Source organism: Bombus affinis, chromosome 12, assembly GCF_024516045.1.
Source record: "Bombus affinis isolate iyBomAffi1 chromosome 12, iyBomAffi1.2, whole genome shotgun sequence".
Classification (NCBI taxonomy): domain Eukaryota; kingdom Metazoa; phylum Arthropoda; class Insecta; order Hymenoptera; family Apidae; genus Bombus; species Bombus affinis.
Window position 1 is genome coordinate 4,144,297 of NC_066355.1, and position 26,787 is coordinate 4,171,083.

General features: G+C 40.1%; 1 protein-coding gene and 1 long non-coding RNA gene across 2 annotated transcripts in view; both read left to right on the forward strand.

Moving 5' to 3' along the window:
• The window catches only part of LOC126922502 (uncharacterized), a 177,515-nt gene extending 162,641 nt beyond the window's left edge, over window positions 1-14,874 (forward strand). Inside the window, exons 6-9 of the long non-coding RNA XR_007712808.1 lie at window positions 11,748-13,102; window positions 13,165-13,261; window positions 13,358-13,640; window positions 13,892-14,874. This is a non-coding gene — a long non-coding RNA (uncharacterized LOC126922502). The remainder of the gene's footprint in view (window positions 1-11,747; window positions 13,103-13,164; window positions 13,262-13,357; window positions 13,641-13,891) is intronic.
• Window positions 14,875-21,541: 6,667 nt separating this feature from the next.
• On the forward strand, window positions 21,542-25,433 carry LOC126922492 (protein escargot-like). Its single transcript, XM_050735070.1, has 2 exons — window positions 21,542-22,174; window positions 22,388-25,433. Exons 1-2 carry the CDS (start codon window positions 22,054-22,056, stop codon window positions 23,773-23,775), a joined length of 1,509 nt encoding a protein of 502 aa, XP_050591027.1. The 5' UTR covers window positions 21,542-22,053; the 3' UTR covers window positions 23,776-25,433.
• The last annotated feature ends 1,354 nt before the right edge of the window (window positions 25,434-26,787 follow it).

Sequence of the window (26,787 nt, forward strand, 5' to 3'; positions counted from 1 at the left end):
AAAAAGAATTTGTAATATTTTAAGAGGATGTTTAATATGAAATTCAAACGAGAATTCATGTATACCGATAAGACCCTTTCCATATTTTGCCTAAACTGAAGATATTTTTTAACGTTAGAAAGATATAAATTATATCAAAAATGATCAAAAGTACATAAAAACATAATCGTGTGCTGATTCACTCTATCTCCTATAAATTCAATATGCTTCCTTTCTATCTCAATATAAAATTGTATTGTTCTTCAAAGAGAAGAAGTGAGAAACAGTCGTAACACGCTCTTTAACAAAACTAGTTTTTACGATTTTATTCTACATCCACACAGTATGGAAGACTTACCTAACTTGAAATGAACAACTTTGCTAAAACAATAGAATCATGTAACATTAATAAGACAACGATACAGCAATAACAATCGAGAAAAACCCAATTGGAACTGAGATGCTTCCCTTGCTCAGCCGCATAGTTTCACGAGCAACAACCTCCCACGAGATCGAAAGCGTTCCGATGTTATGTCGTCTCGTGGACCGGTATCTCGTTCGTCTGTCCTTTAAAAACCGAAAGAGCATGGTGTCTTCGGTTACGACGCTCACTTGCCACGATTAACGATTGCTCCCCATAAAATCTACGAACTGGCCAACGGGCATGAATTACTAATATGTTTTCTAGGACGTGAAGCACGCACACGATACACGCGGGAATGAATAACGTTCGGCGGTCGCGCACCGTTGCTTCGCCACGGCAAAGTTGTTTTGAATAATCTAAGCCTGGTGGCGGCCGAGCCGGAGCGCAACGAGAGCAACGTGAGAGTCGAACGAGGGAAGGAAAAGATGATGAGACTCGTCTTTTATACCGCGATGCTAATTAATTGAAACGACCGGCCGACAGTTGCGCAAGAAGGAGGTACCGGCAGTAGCTTCTCGCCGGTGTGTTCTAAGCGGTCACGTTATATCGAGCCACGGATCGGGATTATTTATTTAATGTATGCCCGGCAGGGACCACCGACCGGCGAAAGCAGTAGGGAGCAAGACTACCCACCCGCGTGCTGGCGCACTAATTTCGTTTTCGGAGGCGTATCAACAAGAGATACACAGCCAGGGTATTGCATCGGATGGAAACGGAGCAGTTTTCACCTCGCCATATTTCTTCTACCTGTCCGCCACTCTGCTTTTCGATTTAAGCACAGAAGAATTCGGTTTGTCTCTTCATTCTTGTTTCATCAAATGACATTTTCAGTATGGAATTGAGTTATGGAAATGATATTGGTGTACGATTCCTGGTATGTTTACAAGTTTGATTGATTTTAATTTGGATTTCTAATGGAAGAGATAATCGATTATTTTGTAGAGATTCGATGATGATATTTTCTTATATTCATTTCGTTAGGTATTTAAAGATTATGATATTTTTGGGACACTTTACATTTGGTCTTATCGTACAGGAATTATAATTATTTATTTTATTAAAACTAATTAAAGTAATTAAAATATTGTATAGGTACAAGAATTATGGGTAAAGTGGATACATATTATTGTGAAGGGGATATTTTATGAATTGCCTGACACGATCCTGTAAGTCCTGTTACTCCAAGAGTAAAAAAATGAGTCGAGGATACACCCTTCCTGGTAAATTTAACGTATTTATACTAAATTTTTTTTTGTGGTAATCAGGAAAAATGAAAAGAATTCAAAGGTTTCTACGAAATATGGATTTTCACTAAATATCTTGTAATTACCATACACATTTTCAAATTTCTTTCAAAATTTCTCAACATAATTACAATAATCGTATTTTATTACAAAGGGGATAAAATTCCAAAATATTTCGTATGACATAAACAATATGTACATCAAAATTTTCTCTGTTAAATACCCAAATACTTTTACTAGCCACTGTACTATTTTAATTGTTCGAACCACAGTTCGTCAGAATCGGAACAGCCACTTCAATTGTACCATCGAACTAACCTCAACCCTTCGCGATCCAACGGGTACCTGTTGCCTTGGCAAAGGTCGATCTTCGACTCGAAAGCCCGCTCGTAAGGCGATATCTCACCAAGGGCAAAATGGTATCTCGTAGCAGGAAGGAAGAGCATCCTCTCGAGGATGAGGGCGGACAGGAAGAAGAAGAGAGAGACGATGGTAGGCCATAAACGGCACGAAACGACGACGAGTCGATCCGTGGAGGATGAGTAGCACGGTAGTTGGCGGGCCGCGTTGACGGCAGCATTTTTTAAGGCAGATGATATCGGCCCCCGGGGGACCAAAGACTAATGCGTCGAGATAGCGGCAGTAAATCAAACGGGAATTCCAGGTCGTACACGTACGGATGTTTATGCTCGCGAAGCGACCTCGTGCAACACGGCCTCTCCTTCTTTGAGATTTACTTTCTACGAGGAGCCTCCTCGAATCGAACAGATAAGTGTTCGCCCGGGTTACACGCGATAAAATATTAACGTTGGCCCGTTCGCGCGGATATGATCCACTTCGACCAAACTACCAGTGTATACCGGTTACGAGTGTACGCTGAGACGCTGCAGACCGATCGTTTGGTCGAGAGATTAATATTGGATCTACTGGTAACTAAAGTATAAAATATATATCAAAGAAATTGGCATAAAATATGGAAGGATATATAATTGAGAAGAAAAGTAAGGGACTGGGTTTAAATTGGTATTTATATAGAGTCTTTTCAATTGAAATTTGAAGATTGTGATTTGATTGATGTAGAATAGTAGTAGGATCTAATATGAATAATAATTAATATATGAATTATAATCTCAGGATACTTGATAAGAGGTTCGATTGTGATAATAATAGAAAGAATCTCATAAATGTATTAAACTTGAACTTTACTTCATATGGAATGAAGTAACGATAGTATTTTAAAGATTATCATATTTACTCGCTCTCAGGTGATGGAATTTGAACTATGAGGAGTGAAAGTCGCATATTAGAAATTCAAATTTGGAATAATCGATACAGTTCTAGAAAACCATACTCTCCGTGTCTTAAACTCGATTTAAATATCAATGCTCACGATCAAATGTCTACCGCGTCACCCTATTTATTTAATGTTTATCGTTCACCGCTATGCGCCCAAAGGATTAAAAGCCACCGCCAAGTTGCTTTAATAGTTTCACAAAACCAAAACTATATTTTCCCTACAAACAAACGCGACAATGGCCATACGTTCTCGTTCTTTGTGACGCCGCCTCGCGCAGACTCGATACGCGACGAACGGGTCGTAAATGAAACGAATGGGGATCACCACCCTCACCCTTCCGTTCTTATTTCTGAAACTTCTCCACCTCCCGTCTCTAGAACGTGCTCGTCCACACGACGATCGTCTTAAAACGTACGACCATGTGAGAAAACTCGAAAACGAACGGCTCTCTTTCTCTCTCTCCCCTTTCACACGAATCCAGAGGGAAGATTTCCAGTCTTTCTCTTCTTTTCTTTTTTTTTATATATATATAGATTTCTTCTTTCTTCTGGTGCGCATCAACAGGGATTCCCAACTGGCTCGAGACGTTCCTGAATCAGGAACAAGGTCCGGTTTCCTTCTCTCCTGCGGTCGATCTTCACGATCCTGAATATCCTCCTCCACCTCCGTTCAACTTTTCTGCGCTCTTCTTTCACCTCGTCTTCCTTCATCTTCCCTTTCTTCACCCCCGCTGCTTCGTCCACGACGAGGAAAGGGCTCATTGTACCATTGACGAGATGCGTGTACGCCTTGTCGACGCTGATTATGAACGCACCCGTAAGCTTCGCTGACTGCGTGCTAACACGACGGAGGAAACGTCGCCTAGGGTCGTTCAACCCTAAGCGGGTTCCGGAGCTTCTTTCTCTTTTTCTTTCTTTTCTTTCGGCTGCTTCCTTCGGTAGGGTTTTACGGGTATCTTGAGAGTGGAGGGACAAGCAAACGTCCAGTAAAGCAATGTGATTTTTGTGAGGTAATAAGTTTTTTCATTTAGTATACGAGTGAGTTTCAAAAGTAGGATGCTTTGGTTAAAAAAGAAAAAATGGAGATAGTCCATATTTTAAGAATGATAATATTTTCCTTAAAGGGCCCTAATATTATGTACTTCAGAATTTACGAGTGTCTGCTATCTACATGATGCTATCATTAAATCTATCAATTTCTGATGATCAAACCCGTTGATTAACCCAACGATTTTTCGTTTCAACGATAGGAATTTACATTGATTAATTCAAATTTCGTGTCGATATTCTAAAATCATCATTGCAATGTTGTAAAAGTATTGTAAAATTATTTATTTGTACATACCCTTACTTTTCAATGAAGCAATTTCTTTTATCAGATTATACGTTCCAATTTCATAGTAATTTTTGTAATCACGTAAAAGTATTACTGAATGATGCGGAATTTAATATATCTTAACCTAATTAACTAGTACGTAAATGACATAATACATAGAGCGATATACAAATGGAACGCGTTTATAGCCACCGCATTCTCAATGAAATTGCGAAAAAATACAACAATCTCGTATCCGCATCACAGTACCAGACAAAAATATATCAAACTAAATTAATACAATTTTCGGACAAAAGTGTACTACCTTCGATACTGAGTTTCGCCATTTAAAAATTCCAAATTATAAAATCATCCTTCTGCTCTCATAAAAAAAAGCTGTCTCCAACCTAAAATATCCAAAACTTCAAATTTCACCCCCTAAACTATACACTACCCAAACGAAAAGTTCCCAAAACTGAAATGAACCGCAACAGATACCCTAGCGGGAAGAAAGCGTGTCGCAGAAACGTTCGCGGCGTAATTGCATTACGGGGCAACGAATCAGCCTAAGATCTCTATGCCGATATCGCGTGGGGCCCACGGGGAGAGGGTGATCGGTCGCGTTCCAGTTCGTGTCGATAAATCGTTGAAATTTCGAAGCGCGACGCGTAACAGTCGAGCAACAACGGGTCTCGCCAATGGCCGCAAGTATATACATAATGTATCTAATACAAGTTCGAGTGGACGCATGTGTACGCACACTATGGTGCACCCACGATCGCCTGAGGCATCCAGATATTGTTATCAAGAGACGCCGTACCTGTATCAGATTGAGATAGTCGATCCAGGGCGGCGGCGGCGGCGGCGGCGGCGGCGGCGGCAGCGGCGCTGTCGCAACACGGTGAAAGTGTATCTGGGTCCCCCTCGATACAAGAGCCCAATTGAAATTAATTTAATTAAGCAGGGTCCCGTGGAGACGTCAGGCACGGCTACGTCGGACCTGCGACCGCGTCAGGCGCCTTGCCTGGTGTGTGCTGTAAGTCGATTTGATCATAATCGAGAGCGTTACGAGCGCGGTCGGTGGTCGTTGAAAAATCGTTGTCCGGCTGTACGTGTCACGTGGACTACCGATTTTTTGTTTTTTCTTTCTTTTGTTTTTTCTTCTTTTAAGAATAAGGTAAGAAACAATGGGGTTAGTTAATAGAACTCGTGACGAAATTTTGAACAGTTAAGCGTTCTATTTTTTGTATAAAGTTTGCAGACTTTATGGTATGGGAAAGTTATGGTTCAAATATCCTTCTTTTGGGGCGACGAAGTTCTTAGGTTTGGAATATTTGGAGATTCTTAGAACTTGTGGAAAGTGGGATATGTTACGAAATTTAATTTCGTAGTAAATGATCTTTCAGCAATTTTCTCTTACTGTAATTTACGTTTTGTTAAAGTATTTTAATGATTATAATTAGACTACGGATACTTGCGCATGTTTATAAAATTATATAAAATGTCCAAAGTATAATTATAATATTTAGTCGGTAAAATAAATCTCTGCTCAGGTTCTCTTGCATTCGTAAAAGTGTAAATTTGCATAAGCAGCCACAGTCTAGAATATAATTATACAGAATTATAATCAACTATAGAATTACAATAAATGAGTATTTCAAATCTACTGGTAGTGCTGAAAATTGCCTACTATAATTTAGAATTGCAAGGTAATATCGTACTCCATGTTTCAAAGCAAAAGAGAATTTAACTCTGCTGCTAGGCAGAAACGCAACGAAAGCAAATGGGGTAGATATTAGAGAAAGGAATGCTCGAGAGTATGTGGGTTAATCTTCTGGATAAATGATAAAAGGAAGTCGACTAGTACGTAGATCCTTCTAACGAAGAGAGCGATTAAATCGAGATCGCGTTTAATGTTTACGAGCTGATGAACGCCAGCAGAAGTCGTTGGATTTAATTTACTTTTTTATCGTGAAGAAAGACATGCGTTAACAGTTGTACTAGGTTGTTGATGCGACTTTCAAGATCTATCGACGATCTATCAACATCGTGCACGGCCATATAATTATCGATGTGTACTCGCCAATAACTGTTATCGATGAGATGTGAACTAATTACATATATCATATGTAATCAAATAAGAATTCGACGATATTTTGCACCTTATTTAGTTCGATACTTGTTATAATTCGTAATATATTATTTTGTATATCTAATCACTATGAAAAAATGCTCCTTTTTTTAAAACTAAAATAAGCTCTATATTCGCATATCACTTTTTCCCTTATAACATCTTTCTAATAAAGATCAAATTGAAACTATCTAAAGCAAAAGATGTGATACACTTTTACTTGATTTAAACCTTTTTACTTTTTACTTTTACTACACTTTTACTTGATTTATATAAATAAAAAAAGACTGGAAAGATTCATTTTACACTAATTCATATTTACAATCATTCTAGAGTTTCTCAGATAAAACCATCAACTTTTCAAAGACACAAACGATAACTACCGTAGACACAGGAGGCATCTCGAAGGATCAGATAAAGACTCTTAACGCGCGAGATCCTGTCAAAAGGAGGACGAAAATCAGTTCATGGGCGAACAGGAACAATAATGATCAGCGTGTCATGCGAACGAAGGGAAACAAGGGCGCGGACGAAAAATATAAAAGTCAAGCAGTTTGTGATGCATCGTCCGTGGCCTGTGTCTCACCCTAATGGCCGATCAGATAAGGACTCCTTGTCCGGTGGTCCTAAAGAGATCATATCGCGTTCGCACGCTCTCACACCCCTGGGATGTGTCCTGTGATGTCATTATAGGGTCCGAACGATTTAGTAAACGCGCTGTCTGAATACCAGTTCCACGCTAAAGTGTTTGGAACAGAGGACAGAGAGCCTGGATTGGACGTGTCTTAATTGACGACTGACGTTGATCACTGTTCCTATAGTAGGCATGGGATCTATGTGTCTTTTGTTCGAATTTTCGGGAGAATCGTGAGAAGAAATAATTTTGTACTTGGGTGTATCAGTGTATTTTAAAAAGTTTTAAGAGTTCTTAAAAAAAAATTTTTTGTCAAGGAGAGTGGAATAGAGAACAAGAGATGTTGAAAGATCGCAATTTCTTTTTTCTTTTTGCATAATTCAATGATGATTCAAATTCACAGATTAGAAATATAAAAAGAAAAATCGAGATAAGAAAAGAAAGACGTTGAAAGTTTGTTTCTTTCTTTAATTACTCTGTATAATTGCAGTGATTTAAATTTACCGGTTACCATTTTGTTTTTATATCTTTTAGAAAGTATAAGAAATAAGTTTGGGGAAAATTCGAAGAGTTCTCAAAATTTTCTACAGATTAATGATTCTCTACTTGAGATAAGTGGATTCAACAGAGGATGGTCGTTTCTAGGTCAGTTTTACGAGACCAAAGTTTGACAGAGCTTTGGTCATCTGGTTCATTCGTCACCTGCCCGCCCCTAAACCGAACCCCCGATGAGCACGCGACCTCCTGCTAAAAGAAAATCGCCTGGCAAACTGACCATATGCCGCGTTCCTGGAAAATCGATCTATTCCGCTCTTATCGCTGTAGATTACCGAAATTTTAATTTTCTACGGCAAATACTGTGTTTCTCTGCATCTTCAACTTTGAAATCCTATATCCACAACTGTTAAAATATATCAATATATACAAGTAAATCATGAAATCTAACAATTTATCTATCTGTAATTAACAATTAATAACAGAGATTTAACCCTCGGAACATCCTGTTTACTTCAAACCAAAGAAAACAAATTAAAAGTACATAGAAGAAAATTTCAACCCTTAGGTAATTTCGTTATGGAACTTAATCATTTGAATGTCTTTAAACGACATTTGTAATTATTATAAAAAAAAATTCTAAAATTTCCTAATTATTGTAGCGACACATGAGTCAGAGGACAATTCAAATCATGTTGTTGTTTTGCCTCGGAGTATCAAGACCGTTAGATTACAGGTAATGTAAGAACAAATAAACTCCGGGCAAAACAATGTCGCCGCTACGTACAACCGTCAAACGTAGACGAATTCGAATTTTCCGGTTCTCTCCCGACCAGTACAAACCGCGAGCGATTTAGTATCGAACAGTATCAAAGAGTATCAAAGAGTATCAAAGAGTATCGAAGTGTATCTACGAGTTACGCAACGAACAATAACGAGTATTTATTCCGCGTTTTATATTTTTGTACTACGACTCACGTATATGGCTGTACATCTATTTATTTATTATTTATTCCAAATATATTTGACGGACTGCGACAGCAATATTTCGCTCTCGTTATTTCGCATTATCTATCCTCGACCAATCCCTCACATTACTTAAAAATATATGCTCACAGGAAGAAAACCAATTAGTTATTTACACAAGAAAATGTTAACCCTCCGAGGGTTAACTACCCTTAAAGTATTTCGATATAATTACATTACAATCTTTTATCGTTTATTTACATATTATCGGCCATTGTTAAACTATAAAGGCCTAAAAAATTCCTAATCTCATCAAACAAAATACTTCCTAAAGAAAGCAAATTAGAAAAAGATTATCAACCCCTAAGTCCCTACAATAGCAATTAGAATATCTGTTCTAACGTACATCGCCATCTAACGTGTTAAGAGAAGACCCAAAATTAAACATACTAAATAAACCTCAAATACTTTAATTAACAATAATCCAGGGTAGCGGGGACCGTTAAGAGACAAGACAAATAACACGCGGCCCGTGGCATACGGATAGCGAAACGTTTTATTTAAGACGCTAATAATAGACCGAACGCAATGAAACGTCCGGTCGGGAGATCGGTTTAGCTTCCAGAGGGACCCCCATGCGTTTCTGGAAAACGAAAAGTTGCCACGCGCCCAAGGCTCAGCTGTCCTGGATCCAGGACAGATGTTGGCCACGCTACCACATTCGCGTTCGTTGCTCCGGGGATTCGCACCCTGCTCCGATCTTTTCAAGCCTCGATTTTTCCTCGCCCGTGCACGCAGGTGAACGTCTTCGGCACGAGCAGGTTCTAACGTGCAAAGGAATGTCGGAAAATCGATATCTTCCCGAGAGGAGAGGTCTTCGATCGGAAGATAAATTCGTGGAATCGTATAGTGGCAGTTTGCAGCCTCGAAGGTTTCGAATTCCCCTGAATTTAAAGAAATATTGCCAGCAACGAAGGGAAGAAGGTATAGCAAAGGATATTGTATCGATTCTTCTATTCATTTACGTGGAATATGTGGCTGTCATCATTTTTTGAAAAATGACTCACAATGTTGATAAATTTAATATTGGTAAGATATGATTTCTTGTAGCGTTACGAAGCATGGTGTATTGCTTTTATATCTCTGAAATTACTAAACAATGGAAAGTGTGTTCGTTAATATTGTATAACATGTTATTCGTATTTTCTAAATTTAAAATCGATATTTAATTAAAAATCTTTTAATGACTTAACTTAAAGTTTTAGTTCAAGTAGTTTACGATTGAGTAATAAAACGTTTAAGTACTGAACGTTGAATTTTGAATTCAAAATAGATCTTTATTTTAATTCAAGATTCTCTGATTCTACCTTTTAATAAATCCTCAACAGAAAAAAACACGAATAAAAATCTACTCAATTTCCTACCGGCACCGTCATTCGCTTCTATTTTACACCGTCTCCATTTCTAACAATCAATGCCAAAAAAATTATACAACACAATACATATATAAGAATCTGTTCCGTGTCACAACTCAAACCCGCAGCATCCAACAACACGTGACGTAATCACCACGACTCATCTCTTAACAAGTCCCTAATCACGTTGAAACCGATACACGACAGAAGCTTTAATCTCGAGTAGACCAGTAGAAAGATAATCTGAATCGAAAAGTGATCAGCGGTTCATAAACGTCGCTTTTACCGTGGACACGTCCATCCTGACGATAGAATCAAGATGGTTCGACGTAATCTTCGTAGCGACGTGGACGTGGATACGGGCAGACATGGTACTTTCTTCGAAAATTACAGCAGCAGGTCCCTCGGTCTGGGGCACACAAAGGACAAGTACCGTGCTTCGCGTCCCTGACCGAGCGAGCGGATTTAAGAGGAGCCAGTGATTCTTTAAGATTTCGGTACAATGGAGAGCGGTCTTACGTGCCGCGACGGCTATTCATGTCGGGAGAGAAAAAAGGAAAGAGGAAATAAGAGGAAAAACTCTGCCACGCTATTCCCCATTCACGATCAACGGAATATATATATTCGTCGTTTCTACCGCGCCAGTGGTTCTCTAAATTCAAAATAAATCTTCTAAGAGTAAAATCGACATTTTCAAGCGGTGAGAAACGCTGATGCAGATATTAGAGACACTTGCACGTCCATTTGAATCGTCCATAAGTATGTTTCTTCGGAATTACTCGCGCGAACTGCGGATCTAGTTAGATTGAAAATAAGCAGGTCAGAAATATCGCAGCCGAGTAAACTTGGAAATTTCAAGTTGTATTTGCATTTCAGGATGTAATTTAGAGTGGATTAGTAATTGAATTTAAATATAAAATAATTTAAAGTGGGAGAAGCCTAAAAGATTGCTATAGATTGCTGTGTTTGTTGCATTCGGTTGGAAACGAAATTTTTTGATTCGACGTTTAAGATATTCTGTGAATTTGATACGTACACCTTGAGGAATTTGAACCTGTTGTCTGGAAAACTATCCATTTTGAGGATGAATGGACCAGGTTCGCGGTGGAAGGACCGAAACTGCACTCTAAAGACACTTTAAGGACCTTCCGGTGCCGGGACTCCTGCGAAGAAACCCGCTGTCATTCGTCATGGATACCTTCCTCGCACTGTGTAATGGTCAATCTTCAATGAAACGTTTCATTCTTCGAGAACCTACCATTCTTCAGCATTCTACGATCCCTGCAGATGACTTTGGGGATGAACAGGATGTTGTGGAGTTGTTGAATTTGGTGTAAACAAAATGGAAGAAAGAGACGATTGTTAACGATTAGAGTAACGTTCAGTTTTCGTAACTTTTCGATATCCGAGAAACTCATTCATACCGCGTTTTTCTGAGATTTGAAATATCGAAGAAGATTCCTTAATTAATGGGAGTATTATTAAAAAATGTATGATCATAGAAAAGAAATTATAATCACCGCAAAAAAAATTAAAAATAATATTAATACTTAAAAAACTATCGGTAAAAATTGGAAATTCCTTAATTGGAGAAATTGGAGATTCCTTAATCTCTGGAATTATTTATATAAAAAATTGATGTTTTTGAAGAGGACGAAGAGTCGATAGAATGAAAAAAATTCACGAATCGCTGGAAAAAGTATTCTTTTTTATTTCCTTTTTTATGGACAATGTCAACCCCAGTACAATCTAAGAATATTTCTACGCTTCAAAAAAAGAACTTTACCACAGAGATCTAGTGATCAGCGAGGCAGCATTAATCTTTATTTTCTGTTTTGATGTTTCCAGAATGAAACTGTCGCGACACGCTGTTACCGTGTCAGTTGTAAAGGGAAGAACGAGAAGCAGTACAAAAGTAAACGCTAGAAGAGCTCTCGAAACAGTTGGATGAAAGCTCGCAGGACGAAAGGATTCACGGACCAAGCAGGTACGCAGTGTGGAACAATGAAACAGCGGGATCCCGAAAGATTCGGAGTTGTGTCTTTACTGGCGGATTACTCAAGTACATTGTTTGCAATCTGGTTATCGCAGTTGTTAATAAGCCTGTAAACAAGCCCGGAAAAGCAAAACTGAAATGCGTGTTGGAAGTCAGACGCTTCAGTGAAATGAAAAGGGATCATCGATGTTTGCAGAATAGTCATCTGTTGCTTCCTCGTGCGTATGTTTGTTTTATTCTTCTCGTCTGTAGAAAATTATAGAATCAATTTTTATTTTTGAAATATAAATCAATTTTTTATTTTATCAACAATAAGTAAAATGAGAATGTTATTAACTTTTTATAAATAGAAAATACAAAAAATTAAATAATTTTGATTGTTATTAAAAAACAAACAACCCCTGCGCTCAGTGTAATAATATTGGATTACTTTGAATTGAATTGTTTAAAGAGCACCCTACCAACATAAAAAATACAAACAGAATTGAGTGAGCACGTTAAAGACTCAGTGAAGGTTGAGTAACCCTAACCTCCGCCCGTTTGTACAAACACGTCCTGTCGAAGTACAATAAATGCACTCATCGTTGGAAAATTCGAAGGTTCCTCCGCGTAAACACAACCGTGATATGACGCATTGCAGAGAACGCAACAGGCATAACATTATGCAGATAAGCGATAAGTAAAATAACAAATCTATAACGTATCATACAGATAGGTCGACCGATAGATAACTTGCTAATACAATTTGAAGCGGCAAGGATAAACAAATTCAAATAAGCCCTCCTGCCGTGGCATTAAGATTTATTCGACCCGAATTATTCTACCTCCTCACCGATCAACTTGCCAAATAATTCTTAAAGAGGAAGAGAAAGAGAGCTTATCTCTGAGAATAAAGGTTTGAAAACGAGCTTTGTCATTAGTGAATATTGACAAAAGATCAGAAAATATATTGTTCTTTTTATTAATTTCAAATTATTTAGAAATATCTTTTGTCGATTCTCTTTTACGATGTTTGTTGAATGAATCACCGGTCAGTGAATGACCAAACGACCCGTTCATACCGGGAGTACCTGCATAATCGGTCCTAATTAGCTAACAGCGTAGGAGCCTTGAGGCAGAGGCAAAAACGCAGGTGTTGGCCATTGTTACCTTACCAATTTCTCGCTATTTACGTCGTTGGCCAAAAGAGGGGCTCTCTACTTTCAAGGTAAGTGACTGGTGTCACGAACCAAAGCTCGTTGAACGCTCTTGTCATTCAGAGTCTCGCAGGTTCAGTCATAAACACCGAACGCAAGGAAGAAGGTGAGGAAAGAAAAAAGGGACATTGGACTCTTTAAACTACTACTACTACTATATCGAAACATTGGTAAATGCTAAAAACTTGAATTATCATGATATATTATATGTCATCACGAACAAAGGTCATCCTTTTGTGCAATTCACCACACTCTGATTCATATAGGAAAAGATTTGTTAGAAGCACTGTCATAAAAGCTAGCCACGAGCAAAATCAATATTGATTCACTTGTACAACTACCGATTAAGTAGTTTAGATTAAGATAAAGAGTCCTTGAGCTTCGTGAGATCCAGACGCGGGCATTAACTGATTCGATGGACAGTTTCACCGTAAACAAATTTAGTGATACAATACAACGGTATTTAGTTTATCGACGAGCGTGACCGTAGATTTATCTCGGCTGATTTCTTGGTAGAGCTGATGTGGAAAAATACTGTTCCAAAGTTTTGTAAGTACTCTTCCAGAATTTGTTATGCTTTCTTTCTACTTTCAAATCTTTTTCTTCTTTCCGATAAAACTTAATAATTAGAATAAAAATTAATAGAAGTGACGTATAGCCATTCATAGCATGACGAATGTTGCCAATGTCCAAACACGATTCCAAACGTCCTAATATCCAAAGTACGATGTATTGCTAATTTAACCATCGCTATTTAAATAAGAAATATATATATAAATAAAAAGCTATTTTCTTCACAGGAATCCATAATCGATTCTTAATTTAACTATCACGAGGGAATAACAATTTTCCGCTAATAAAATTTGTTTACTAATATTAAAAAAAAAAAAGAAAACTTCTTCCAGTCCATAGAAGTTTTCAATGAAACACGATCAACTCCTAATTTAACCGCTACAAAGATAATAATAAATCATAATCTTCACCGTTTCGTGGAAAATTCAGGGTCATTCCTGGAAGAGCAATTGCACGGCACGAGAAAAAAGGAAACGGGACCTTTGCCTCCCTTCAATTCAGAGTATACTCTGCACATGTCTGGGGATGCACGAAAATGGGTACGCTGGTCTCGGTGGGGCCAGTCACATATGGTGGTATATATATGTATATATAATATATAATATATAACACACGTATATATAAAACATCCAGCGGTAATAGCCAGGTGTTTCAAAGGTGAGGCTTATGGGGTGCCCCTCGTTCCTCGAGGCGGCACAACAAAAAAATAAACCAGCTTCCTTCCGATGGGGCTACCTTCCACGCTCAGACTGGGCCTAGGCCATCCGTTATGTACACGTACGAAGCCATAATAATTATACAGATTTATTCGGCCGGACGAAATCACGACCGGTAGAAATGTACGTAGGCCGCAAGACTAGTTAAAAGTTTCAAATTGAACGTGCATTCCTATATCGTTGGATTTGACTGGTCACACCTTTCGGTACCTCCATTATACCATGTAATTTACTGCTTTGACCCACTGGAGCTTCAATTCACAAACTGATGGTTCGTTACCATTTTATCCGTTTCGCAATTGTTCGAATTCTGACGTCCTATGGATTTCATTAGTTAATTTATGCTTCGTATTTTATGATTGGAAGATTAACATCATGCTTGTGTATATTGTATGCTTATCGTTATATACTATTGAAGCATGTAACGTTCTGATCGTATAATTTTGTAACTAATTATGCAAAAAGATTGAAATTGCAAGTTTAAAAAATGTGTTATTCTATCGATTGTATTCTATGCTGTAAAGCTTGACATTATTCCTGTGTATTCACTGTGAAATGGGTAATTTTTCGATCACGTAATTTTTTAATCAATTTTGTAAAAGAAATTGGACGTGCCGCCTAATAAAATTGTTATTTTTAACGTACCAATTTGTTTAAATTTTTAATCAAGTTGGTGAAAAAATATCTACCACTGCGATAAAATTACAATCCCTACAATGCCCGATGCTTAACCTCTTCTCCCCAATTCTAAATCTGCGAACATCTCCCCTGGGACGTAGCTTCCATCCAAAATTCTCAAGCTTTTTTTCCAACAATAGCGAAAGAACAACGCTCGATCCAACAAACCTCAAAAATCTACCCGTCCCACGAAGGAACCAACGTATCAGGACTCGTATCTCGTCTGCGAGACCTGCTTCCACAATAAGTAAGTAAGTGGCTGGTAAAAAGTGCGATTTTTCGAACAACCTGCGTATACTCGAAATACAGGAACGACGTATAGAGGAAAACGTGAAATGTCCCCCTTGGTTTCGCACATAAGTACACAGAGTGCACGGGGCAAACAAAAAGCGAGGCGAGTTAACGCAGCCAGTATTTGATATAATTTAGCAGCACTTTTCGTGAACTCGTTGCTCGCCTTGGCAACGATCAAAGGAACGAAATACCATAGCGGAACCAGCTACCGGAATAACCGGCCGTCCAACCATACAGGTCCTCCTCTGATGTTTCTTTCCTCGCCTCGCATTTTTTTATTGGCCCGCGAAATCGTATCGAGGTGAAAGAAGGGTTGTAGGGTAGACAGATATATAGGTATGCTTGGTCTAACATAGCGTTTAAAAGCGCACTTAGGTCGCGTCCATCGTGAAGACGCAGGTAAATCATTTCGCGAGGCAACCGGTGCACGATTCATCCTTTCGATACGAGTGTGTTGTGCGGATTATGGTAAAAAGGGATCGTATAACCGAAAGCTCGTCTACCGATGCCGGATTACTGGCAATCATACCACACGCTGATCCATGTACCCTTCTGTTGTCACAAACTTACGGGGATAGAATAAGATCGCAGCTGTAATAAAATATAACCTAATCCAGCCAGTAGGTAAGTGGAACACTATTTACGTTCGTATTATATATATATAAACAATCGTTATATAATATATATACAATCATATATTATATAACGATATATAACGATAATATATACAATGTTATATAATATAATATATATAATATATATATATAACATAATATAATATAATATATAATATAACGGGAACCTGCAGGTAAATCTATATTTCTAACAAAACATGACTCAACCTGGCCAGCAGGTAAGTCGAGCACTATATTCGTCATATAAACCATTGTTATGTTATGGTATTTTCTTATAATACACTTATATCTAAATAATGGGAACGTATAGGTATATTTTTTCCCTGTAAGAAAAGAATCTTAATCTAAACTATTTATGAACTTCCTGGTTTCTGTAACGGTTAGCAATTTATAAGGTATTATTATTTTTAAATTTCTAAACCTGCATTGAAGCGAAGAATGTTTACAATACGACGGACCAAAGCAATTATAATATGCTATTAACAAAACTAAAATGCCCGGGGGTTACAAATATGTCATTTTAACATCATAGAAGTTTAAAATCAAAAATCTAAGCGAAATTTCAGAATCACGTCACTTTTTCACGAAGTTTTATTTTAAACGGAAAATATCCTAAATATTTAACATAACAAATGATCGCGTAATTTACCAGAGGCATCGATACGTATCTCGAGAATTTTTCAGATTTGTTAAAAGCAAAATTTGCAACAATAATCTGCGTGTAAGTAAAATAATTCAGACGATGATTAAAAAATTTGAAATTTTTTATTTTGAATTTAAAAAAGATTCGATGTCGTTCGCCTTCCACGCTATAGTGGACTTTAATCTTCCCTGATACTTATAATCAATTACTAATATTCTAATATGCACACAGATTTTTCTACGGTCTATTGACTATGACGAAACTCGCACGAACGCTAATCACCGGTGATTCCATAGGAACTTGACAATCGTGTCACCAGCTTGTTCGTGTCGATCGGGTTACTTGTTGCACGAGACAGGAATTGTTATTGGTTTGATCACTCGTGGTGCGCGTGCTAAGTCAACGCGGCATATCCGCCGCGTCGGCTCGGCTCAAACTCGATGACCACTGCTCTTGTTTGTCGTCCCTTTGATCGTTGGCCGTGTTGTCCGCACGTCGAGTGTCAGGACACTTTTACATTACACCGCTTGTATTCCCGCTCGTGGGTGTCTATGAGATAAGCGACAAGTCGGGGGAACACGAGGAAGCGCGTGATTTCCATCGCGAAAATAGGATAATGGATGATTTGATGACTTATTGGCCTGTATACTAACATCCTATTCTTTATAATTCTTCCCTAAATCATTGGCCACTTGTAACTATTTCTTGAATATCTATCGTTTAAAAATCACTTTGAAAGTAGCTGGTCTAATGAAAATCATACGAAAGTTGTGATCGTGTTTTATTGGAATTTAAAAGTAAAAATATCCCGCTTTTTTTAATATTTGAAAATTTATTTCTGTGTGTTCTTTTCCATTGCTTATGAATTCGCACGAACGTTCGGACAAGCTCAACATAGCGAACTTGAAAGTCAATGAGTTAGCCATGCGTAAATCCCAAGCACCATGAGAACCGATCGTTCGAACATGTAAATATTATGAATCAGAAAAGTGAAGAGAAAAACTTGATATTCTTCGTATTCTTGATACTCTAGCGTATCGACATATTAATGCCAAATGACCTACGTTGTTTTGATTTGATTTATGATTCTTCTACCACTTTTTGAAACGAAAGATTCCAGTAACCTTCGATGCGCGATTAACCAACCCTTATCGAGCGAAATTCCCTGCACGTGTTTTACAAATCATTTTTCGTCACCTTTCCGCTATGATATCATGCACATCTACAGTCTATCGTAAAGACATTGCAACATTCAACGTTTGCGCTGGAGTTAGACAAAACTGTAAATTAACTATCATTCATGCAAATCCACATTCTTGTGAACGTAGACGAGTAAATGAAATTTAAGCAGAAATATGTTTTATCCATTAAACATTGTAACAGGTATTTCTGTACTTTTGCACATTTTGTACATTTTTGCATCTTTAAATTTCTATTTCTAGTTTCGAATCACTAGCCCAACATTCCAAAACTTGATCTTTTTAGAAACGTCACCAGAAGATGCCATAACTTAATCTTTCAACTCCAGAAGCTCTGCCTATCGCTATGTATGTATCACCAGTTCGAAACAATTACCTTCCATTATTTATTCACCCGGAATCGACGTCGATTTCTCGACCAGAACCCACCCCTTGGAACGCATTGTCCCTGGCCGTTGTGTAAGGACACGGTTCGCGTGTACGAACAGCGGCCGTACGCCGGTTCGTGGGTGTCGATGAGATAAGCGAGAGAAGCGAGAGCAGCGCGAGGAGACGCGAGAAAATGGAGCAACGCGGGCGCAGTCGGTAGGAACAAGAGGCGGTGGAACGTTTCAGCGATTCGAATCGTCACGCGGCCTCGGTTCCCCGAGGAGTCGCCACGTTTATCGCCAAGCGAATCGACCTCTCTGTCGCGCTTAACGATCGAATAAATTTATAACGCGAGGGGGCGAACATGCAGGCGATTTCGACTAATACGTCCTGTATAAACGTCGGCTCGGCACATTCGTCGATAATGAACGACGAGAATATCGCGTCTGCTCTCGACGAATGATGGCGCGATAAATAAGTAACAGCAAACGATTATCTGCTTTATTTGAGTCTTCAAAGTCGATATTTGTGTTTATGTTTAGCTTAATGCGATGGTGTATTAAGTCATTACGTCTCTAATGACAACTGTTTGGCAGTACGAAGTTGGTTTCGATTTAAAAGTTTATCCTTGAAAAGTTTAATCGCGATTTTTAATACATGACCAAGTATATATTTGTGAAAAAAATATTTTGGGAAAATTTCTAAAACGAATTAGCTCCAAATTAAATATTAAATTTCGTTTCATTCAATGGTACGTTCGTACAGCTACAGAAATTTGATACAACGAAAACAAAATGTAGGATGTCATAAAGAGCCGCATAATCGGAAAAAAGGGGTACTTGGCAATTAATTTAAATACAACGCACCATTGTCTTGCCACCAACACGTTTCAACGAACTATCATCTCGCTCTTCTCAAATTCCCTCGAATCATCAGACTCGGCGCTTGATGATTCAGCTGTCTGCCTTCGCCGCTGAATCCGCGTGGTGGAACCGTTTCGTTTCAAGACAACCACTCGCCCAATCGCGTCCTTTAAATTTTACCACGAAATTTAGTTCACGAATGCTGTCACCTTTATTACGAAATAATCCGAAAGAACGATCGCGGAACCAGCTCGACGAATAAAGTGTTACAACGAACGAGCTGTTTACGAGGACAAGTACAAGGGTCCTTCATCAAAAATCATGCCCCTCCGCGTTGCCATACCGGTCTCGGGCCATGGTTTATCGTTTCTCAATCGATTCGGCCGATTTCGTGGCGCTTTGATAACCTGATTTAGTGCCGGTGACACATCGACGAACGAAACGGAAAATCGATCGACCGGAATGCCCGGTTGCACCTTTGCCTCGTAAACCAACTGACAAATCTCTAATTCTGCGTATTCTAAACATAGATTACGATGTTTACCATTGATTGTATTAGACAATCCCATGGTCGATGAACGTTGAAAAACAGAGTGATCAGGTATAGAGATTAAACATAAAGAAGGTTCAAACCCTCAAGTTGATTATCTGTATAACTGAACAACGCACAATATTCCTATTTACCATCAAATGGCATAAGCCCTCGTAATATTGTCTTTCATGACGCAAAGTATTTACTAATAATTAAACTGTGAACGAATATTTGTGAAAAATTTAATGTAGAAAAATCCATAAAATGTATGTGACATGTAAAAATGTAAGAATGCATACGAAATATAGTAACATTTGTTGCATTATTTAGTAGGTAAAATAATCCTTTACCTATGTTCCATTTTCTTCAATCGTATTAATATATTTGTAAATTTACATAGATGTTTACATACATAGTTTAACTATACGGTAGTTTCCGAGTAAATTTAACGATTTTATAAAACGATCTTCTTTCTACGGAATAGTAAAATTAACCAATTCACGATTTTTCATAGGAATTTCATAGAGTTAGAACGCCGCATTCTTGGGATGCCAAAGATCTTTTACAAAATTTTCACAAAATCTTTGGCATCCTATAGCCATTTCCAAATATTTTTCCCCTTGAATGCAAAAATGGCGAGAACGACGTTCGTCGTGGATTCTGTTCCACATACGAGAAATAACAAAACCGCTATCGGTTGGATGATCTCGTGAGCGGTCGCGTGGCGGGATCATTAATGGAAGCAGGCAGAATCCTCCCTCTCTCAAGCGCAAAAATGCTTGGCTCCGTTCGTGAATCCTACTCTAGGGAAGGAGGGGAGGGTGGTCGCGCACACAATCATGCTGGTCCCTCGCTGCACGCACGTGCGTGTGTGGGTTCCAGCACGCGTGGGCGATGCTTTGGCACGCGACACGACCGTTACACGTTCGAAACGCGCTGGCGGGGCGGCGAGAAAGGGACGAGGGGTGAAATTCAGAAAGGGGAACCAGGCAGATCGCTGCGTATATACCAACACAGCGAGCTCCTTGCTCGTCTGTAAGCACGTGAAAAGGCGGCTGGCGTGTAGGAAAAAAAAAAAAGAAACGGCACAGCAGCCAATGCGACACTCGAGAACGCGCACTTCTATGCATTTCTATGTATATATACAGAAAAACGTACACATTTGTGAGGCAACTTATTCGATATAGAAAGGTAGAACGAGAGGGGGAGATTCAGGTAGACTGAACGGAAATTCGAATAGAAAAATGTGAGACCAGCAACGGAGCAAAGATAGGGAGGGTGCAAACGTACCCCTGTACGAACATTGCCACATAAACGAACAAGTAGGAAAGAGAGGAAAACACGTTTGCGTTGAATCGGTGGTGCATGTGCACTGACGACAGCGCAGAGGTGACGGGTCGTTGGGCCAGGTCTCGAGCGGTGAGGGGCGGCAACTGCGGCGGAGGGGCGGGTGAGCGTTACGCTGAGGCCCCAGCATCTGCTCTCTGTACAACAACGCAACGTAACAGAGCCCGAACAGAGAGCGAAAAAGAGAACGAGAGGGACAAGGACACAGTGAGTGTTGTGTACCCCCTCCTGGTTCAAGAGGGACAGGGACGATACGTACGAAAAAGGGGAAAAGAAGGTAGAAGAAAGGAGGAAGGAAAAGGAGGAGAGAGGGAGTGAGAAAACAGCAGCAGGAGAGGAGAGTGTAGCAGGATAATCGCGTCGCACTCATGAACATCCTGCACCTCCTGTTGTTGTATGGGAGCGAGAGGGGGATACGCAAGCCAGCAGAACAGATGCCCAACCTGCGATTGGTCGATGGCCCGCGACCGACCGTCCCCTATTGGCGGGTAGCGCGGGGCCCGCGGGCCTGTATTGGTCAGGCAGCACGTGCGGGCCACCTGCACCTAGTTGGTGGGGACAACTGTTATAAAAGGCCCTAACGCATCCCCCTGCCAGTCAGAGGACGGTTTGCAGCCGAACCGTTTTCACAGTTAAGAGTTCTTATGTCCCTTCGAACATCGTATCATCGAATTTACCCGCCAATCGTTCGTTCCTTTTCTTTCTTTTTTCTTTTCTTCACCCCGTTTTCTCTTCCTGTATACCGTTTCTGTATCGTTCGTTAATGGAGCACATTTGATCGAACAGTCAAGTTCAGTTTAATCTCGACGAGCGTATAGTGGACATCGATATTACGTTGCCGAAAAGGGTCGTTCGTATGTTCGCTACGAAAAAGTGGATTTCACCAGCGAACGAAAGAAAGAGGACTGTTTTGTTATCGGTTATATGTGTGTCGCAGTGCAGTGATCACGTACCCCAGGATTATCTTGACAGTTTGTACTTGGTGTGATCTGTGCCGAGCAATCGAGAATAATTGGATTAATACCGCGGCGATACGGCTTCGCAGTGCCCAGTTCCTGCGAACTGCCGACGCAAACCTTCTAACAGTGCGGATATAAACAAAAAGTGATCAAAATGTTGGTCGAAGAAACACCGAGGAGCTTCGTGAAGAAGAACAACAATTACAGCCACTGTCCGCTGAAAAAGCGGCCAGTGCATGTCCTGCCAGCCGAAGAAGTTCCGGAAGTAATTAAAGGTAAGTGTTGATTATTTCAACTCGTTCTCCGATGTCGCCCCTCCTTTTCGATATTTCCACCACCGAAAAATCAATTTAGCCTTTGAACTTTGCTTCTCTTGCAAATCCTATCAACGAAAATAATCGTTCGTCTAAGACGAAATTTCTTCAAGATCCTATGTTTATCAAAAAGAATCAATCGTCTAAAACGACGTTTCCCTTTCTCTTTTCCAGAAGAGATTATCGATGTCGTGATGGACGATATCCCCGAGCCAGAGAACCTGAGCACAAAGCCGCAGGATCTGAGTAAAACGGCGGAGCGACATCAGCAGCAACAGGAACCGGAGCAACGCGTCTCCAGGTCTCCTTCGCCGGTCATCAAAACGTCCTTGTCGCCTCCATTGATAACCAGGCCGGTCTCTCCAACGATGCACAATCACGTGCACCCTGTGCATCACATCCATCATCATCACTATCCAACGAAAGCGATCACGCCACCGGTAGGCATCGCACCGATTCATCTCGTGGCGAAGAAAGCGCGAGTGGAAGTGATTCAGCACGATAATTCGTCATCGACGGCGGTGACAGCCACGTCGGCGCCGTTGCACTTCATGGCGAGCAAGGCACCGCTGGAACCCTTAAACTTGAACACGCCGGTCGAACCATTGGCGCATTACGCGACCCCAGCCTGGGTTCGAGCAGCTCCACTCTATCCGCCACATTATTTGCCCTATCCGACGGCTTATCATCATTACCACCACGCGGGAACAGAGTTGTATCCGTCCTATCCGATACCAGCGTACCCTCACTCGTCACCGGAGCATCATCCATCGATTTCTCCGCCACCGCACGGTGCATTAACTTGTCCAACAATTCAAAGACCGATCGCAAGGAGTTACGCTCATTGGGCCAGTCCTGACCATTGTGGCTTGTCACCGACGAGTTCCTTAAGCTCTGGATCGCTCAGGTCGCCTCCACCAGTTACACCCGAAGATTTATCTTCGCCTGGAAGCGACAGCGGAAGATCGTCCGCTGGAAGTACATCGACAAGCTCCACGATCGCGAACCCGAAAATCGAAAAAATTGGGGTGTCCAGTGGTTCCACAACGTCCTTATCCTCGTCTTCGTCCTCATCTTCGTCTTCCTCGTCGACAACGTCGCCCAGGTACCAATGTCCCGATTGTGGCAAATCTTATTCGACGTACTCCGGCCTGTCAAAGCATCAACAATTTCACTGCGCGGCGGCCGAGGGACAGGCGAAAAAATCGTTCTCGTGCAAATACTGCGACAAGGTGTATGTCAGCCTGGGCGCGTTGAAGATGCACATCAGGACGCACACGTTACCCTGCAAGTGCCATCTCTGCGGGAAGGCGTTCTCCAGGCCGTGGCTGCTTCAAGGGCACATCAGAACGCACACAGGAGAGAAGCCCTTCAGCTGTCAGCACTGCAAGCGAGCCTTTGCCGACAGGAGCAACCTCAGGGCGCATCTACAGACGCACAGTGACGTGAAGAAGTATTCGTGCACATCGTGCAGCAAAACCTTCAGCAGAATGTCACTGTTGACGAAACATCAGGAGGGTGGTTGTCCCGGTGTCGCTGTTCCCATGGGTTACGGTTGTTAAAAACGTGGTGAGAAAATCTTTTCGAAAAAGTAAATACAATGTGATTGTCCCAAGATAAGGAGTCTTTGGATTCCTTCGACACGTTCCTTTACTAAATATGTAGTACTTTGTTAAATGGTTCAATCGACGAAGTGCCTTACGCGTTGATCGGAGTACAAACGAGTTAATATGATTAAGTAGAAGAACCAGGAAAATTATCGAAGGCTTTGGTTTCTCGGTGAATCGTATTAGCTTGACTGAGATTAAGAGACAGATATATCGAGTACCTGGATTTCGATTAAAATTCATGCCCGTGGACAGCGCCGTGAATTTTAAACGAGATCATCGATACGACACATCGCGCCGAGAAACTGGACCCAGACTTTATAGAACGACGACGTGTTCTCTGGGAGGGTCATGGAGAGAAAAATCGGATCGATTGCCGGTTTTAAAACTTCTCAGTTTTAAAAAAGATGGTTGTGCGTTTTTTATTTCCTTCTCCTCCCGTCCCTTCGTCGTCTCATTGTAAATAATTTCGACGTGTGCGTGTAACAATCGGCGAGAATGGGCGCGTTTACGAAACTGTACTTAGAGAATCCTAAAAAGAGAGTGTGTGTGTGTGTGTGTGTGTGTGTGCCCTTCGAAGAAATTTTGCCGAAGATAAGCAGGAAATGGTTGCTGAAGAGACGATGCAGCCGCTTGAAGCGGTCCCGTGAAGCTATCGTGCCATCTTCGTTTTTTTTCTATTTCCTATTTTTTTTTTTTTTTTTTTGTTTCTTCATAATTTCCGTCTTCGATCGATTCGAGCGGACGTACACGCGATAAACGTGATTTTTCGAAATCGAAGAAAACGCTTGTTCGTTGATGGAATCGTCGGTCGTTGGTTTTTTCCTTTTCCGTTTAATATCGTTCGGTGCGAAGAAGAAGATAAAAATAAAGTAAGAAAGAAACGCGTGGATCGTTCGAATAATCGTGTGTACTGTGCACCAAAGTGCCATTTTCAAGATCGTGTGCCACGTGAGTCGATTGTAAATAATTGAACGATTCGCTGTCAAGGCACGCGTGAAACGAAGTATTATAATTCGCCATAATACAGATCGAGATGGAAGAAAGATATTTAATTGGCTGGTACCCGAATGCGTTCTTGTTCTTGTTGTCATTTCGATAACACTCGGATTTGGATAGAATAAGAGCGAACGTGCGATGGAAGAGAATGCGGCACAGAGAGAGAGTTTACATTTTATACTTCATTTTGCCTTTCGTTTTTTGTATTTTTTTCTTTGCGTTTTCTTTCTTCGTAAATCACTGTTAGTTACTCGAAGAAACTAGTCACTGCATAATATATATATTATATATATATCTATATAATTGAACAAAGGAAAGAAACTAGAGGCTCGCTGCGAGGTGAATTACTCCGACTGGTCTTTTGGTGTTCTTCGCAGAGAGGTCACGCGAAAAAGATTATATAACTAAACGGTGAAGTCGTCATCCGATAGATTCTTTTCTTATTTTTTTCTATGTGGCAAATATATTCGTATAAAAACAAGAGGAAGTGGCGAACTCGAAGCGAGTAACACTCTTTCTAGTTTTTGCAAAAAAAAAAAAAAAAAAAAAATAAACTACTATTTGAGATGCAGATCATCTATATATAGAGGAGATATTTTATACAAAATAAATTACTTGGATTTTAAAACCTCATAAAAATCTTCTATCTTTTTTTTCAAACCTAATACTCACCACAACCATTCCATTCGATATTAAAATATTCAGTAAATTACTTTTCAAATTTCAAAACGTGTAGTATACAGTGCCTTTATGTTATCGCGTATATCTCGGAGAATATTATTCGTTTCATTATTATAAATACTCTGGCACAATTAACGAACGTGATAATCGAATGAAAAATTCTTTCACTCCCAAAACCTTCCAACGATTAATTTACTTTGGATATTTTGTACGTATATTTCTGCATATTATCTACATGTTTAAATGTCCAATAAATAACTTATTTCTAATTGCAATTCCTTCACACTATCGCGTATATCTATCTCGTACAATGACATTCATTTCGTTATCACAGATACCCATGCAAATTTATATTTTTATAAACACGATCGAATAAAAATTCGTTTCGCTCATTAAATGTTACAATCATTAATCAACTTTGCAGATCTTGTATCTATATTTCTGCATATTATCCGCGCATTAAAATTTCCCGTAAGTAACGCATTCTCTAAAATAAAGAGCAGAACCCTTCGTTCGCAACACCTAAGCTATCAAGCGACTATAATCTTAAAGAGAAACGAACGTGCACACCGGAGTCTCGTTGTCGTGTAATTAATGAAAGTTCACCTGAAGTTTCGATAAGGAATCAGTCGTTCCAAAATATTATATATGCCGCACGATTCGAGCGCAAGAAGGCAGCGAGATGTAATCTCGGCGGACACCTCGAATATCGCAACGAGCTTGTTATCAGCGCGAGCGCTCGCCGAACGACGCATAACTTTCGTCGACGTGCATAATAATGCGCTTTGTCTTTCGACAAACAACGACCACGCGGCTTGCTTTATCTCTGCATCCGTACTACGATCGGGTCCCGATCGGTCGTTGCTGCTCGTCGAAGTATAAGCAGAGCCTCGGGGTCCCTTGTGGCTCTGATAAAAGTAATTGTTGCTAGCCAGTCCTGGCTTCGAGACGAATCGATTCGATTCGATTCGATTCGAGGTAAGATCCGACGGACAACCGAAGCCAGCCACAGCTAAATATCCAGCGTACCGGCACGGCAAACCTACGAAGTAATTACATTCCGCCAGGCGACAGATTTGCCGCGTTAACGATAGATAAATCTATCCAGTTAGCGTAGCCGACTTTTTCTGCCGTTCAACGTGCCTGGCCACCAGCCGTGATACTCGAAAGTCGTTCTTTTTAAACGTTTCTCGCTGGAAATGTCAGGTTCAAACGAAATAACCACTCGTCCCTCTGTGGTTTTCACGAAAAACTTGGACATATTCGTGCTTACGTTGTGAAATCCTT

Coding starts and splice junctions, on each gene's coding strand:
- LOC126922492 (XM_050735070.1), top strand. CDS start 22,054: ATGTTGGTCGAAGAAACACCGAGGAGCTTCGTGAAGAAGAACAACAAT. Junction 22,175..22,387: donor AGTTCCGGAAGTAATTAAAG/GTAAGTGTTGAT, acceptor TCTCTTTTCCAG/AAGAGATTATCGATGTCGTG.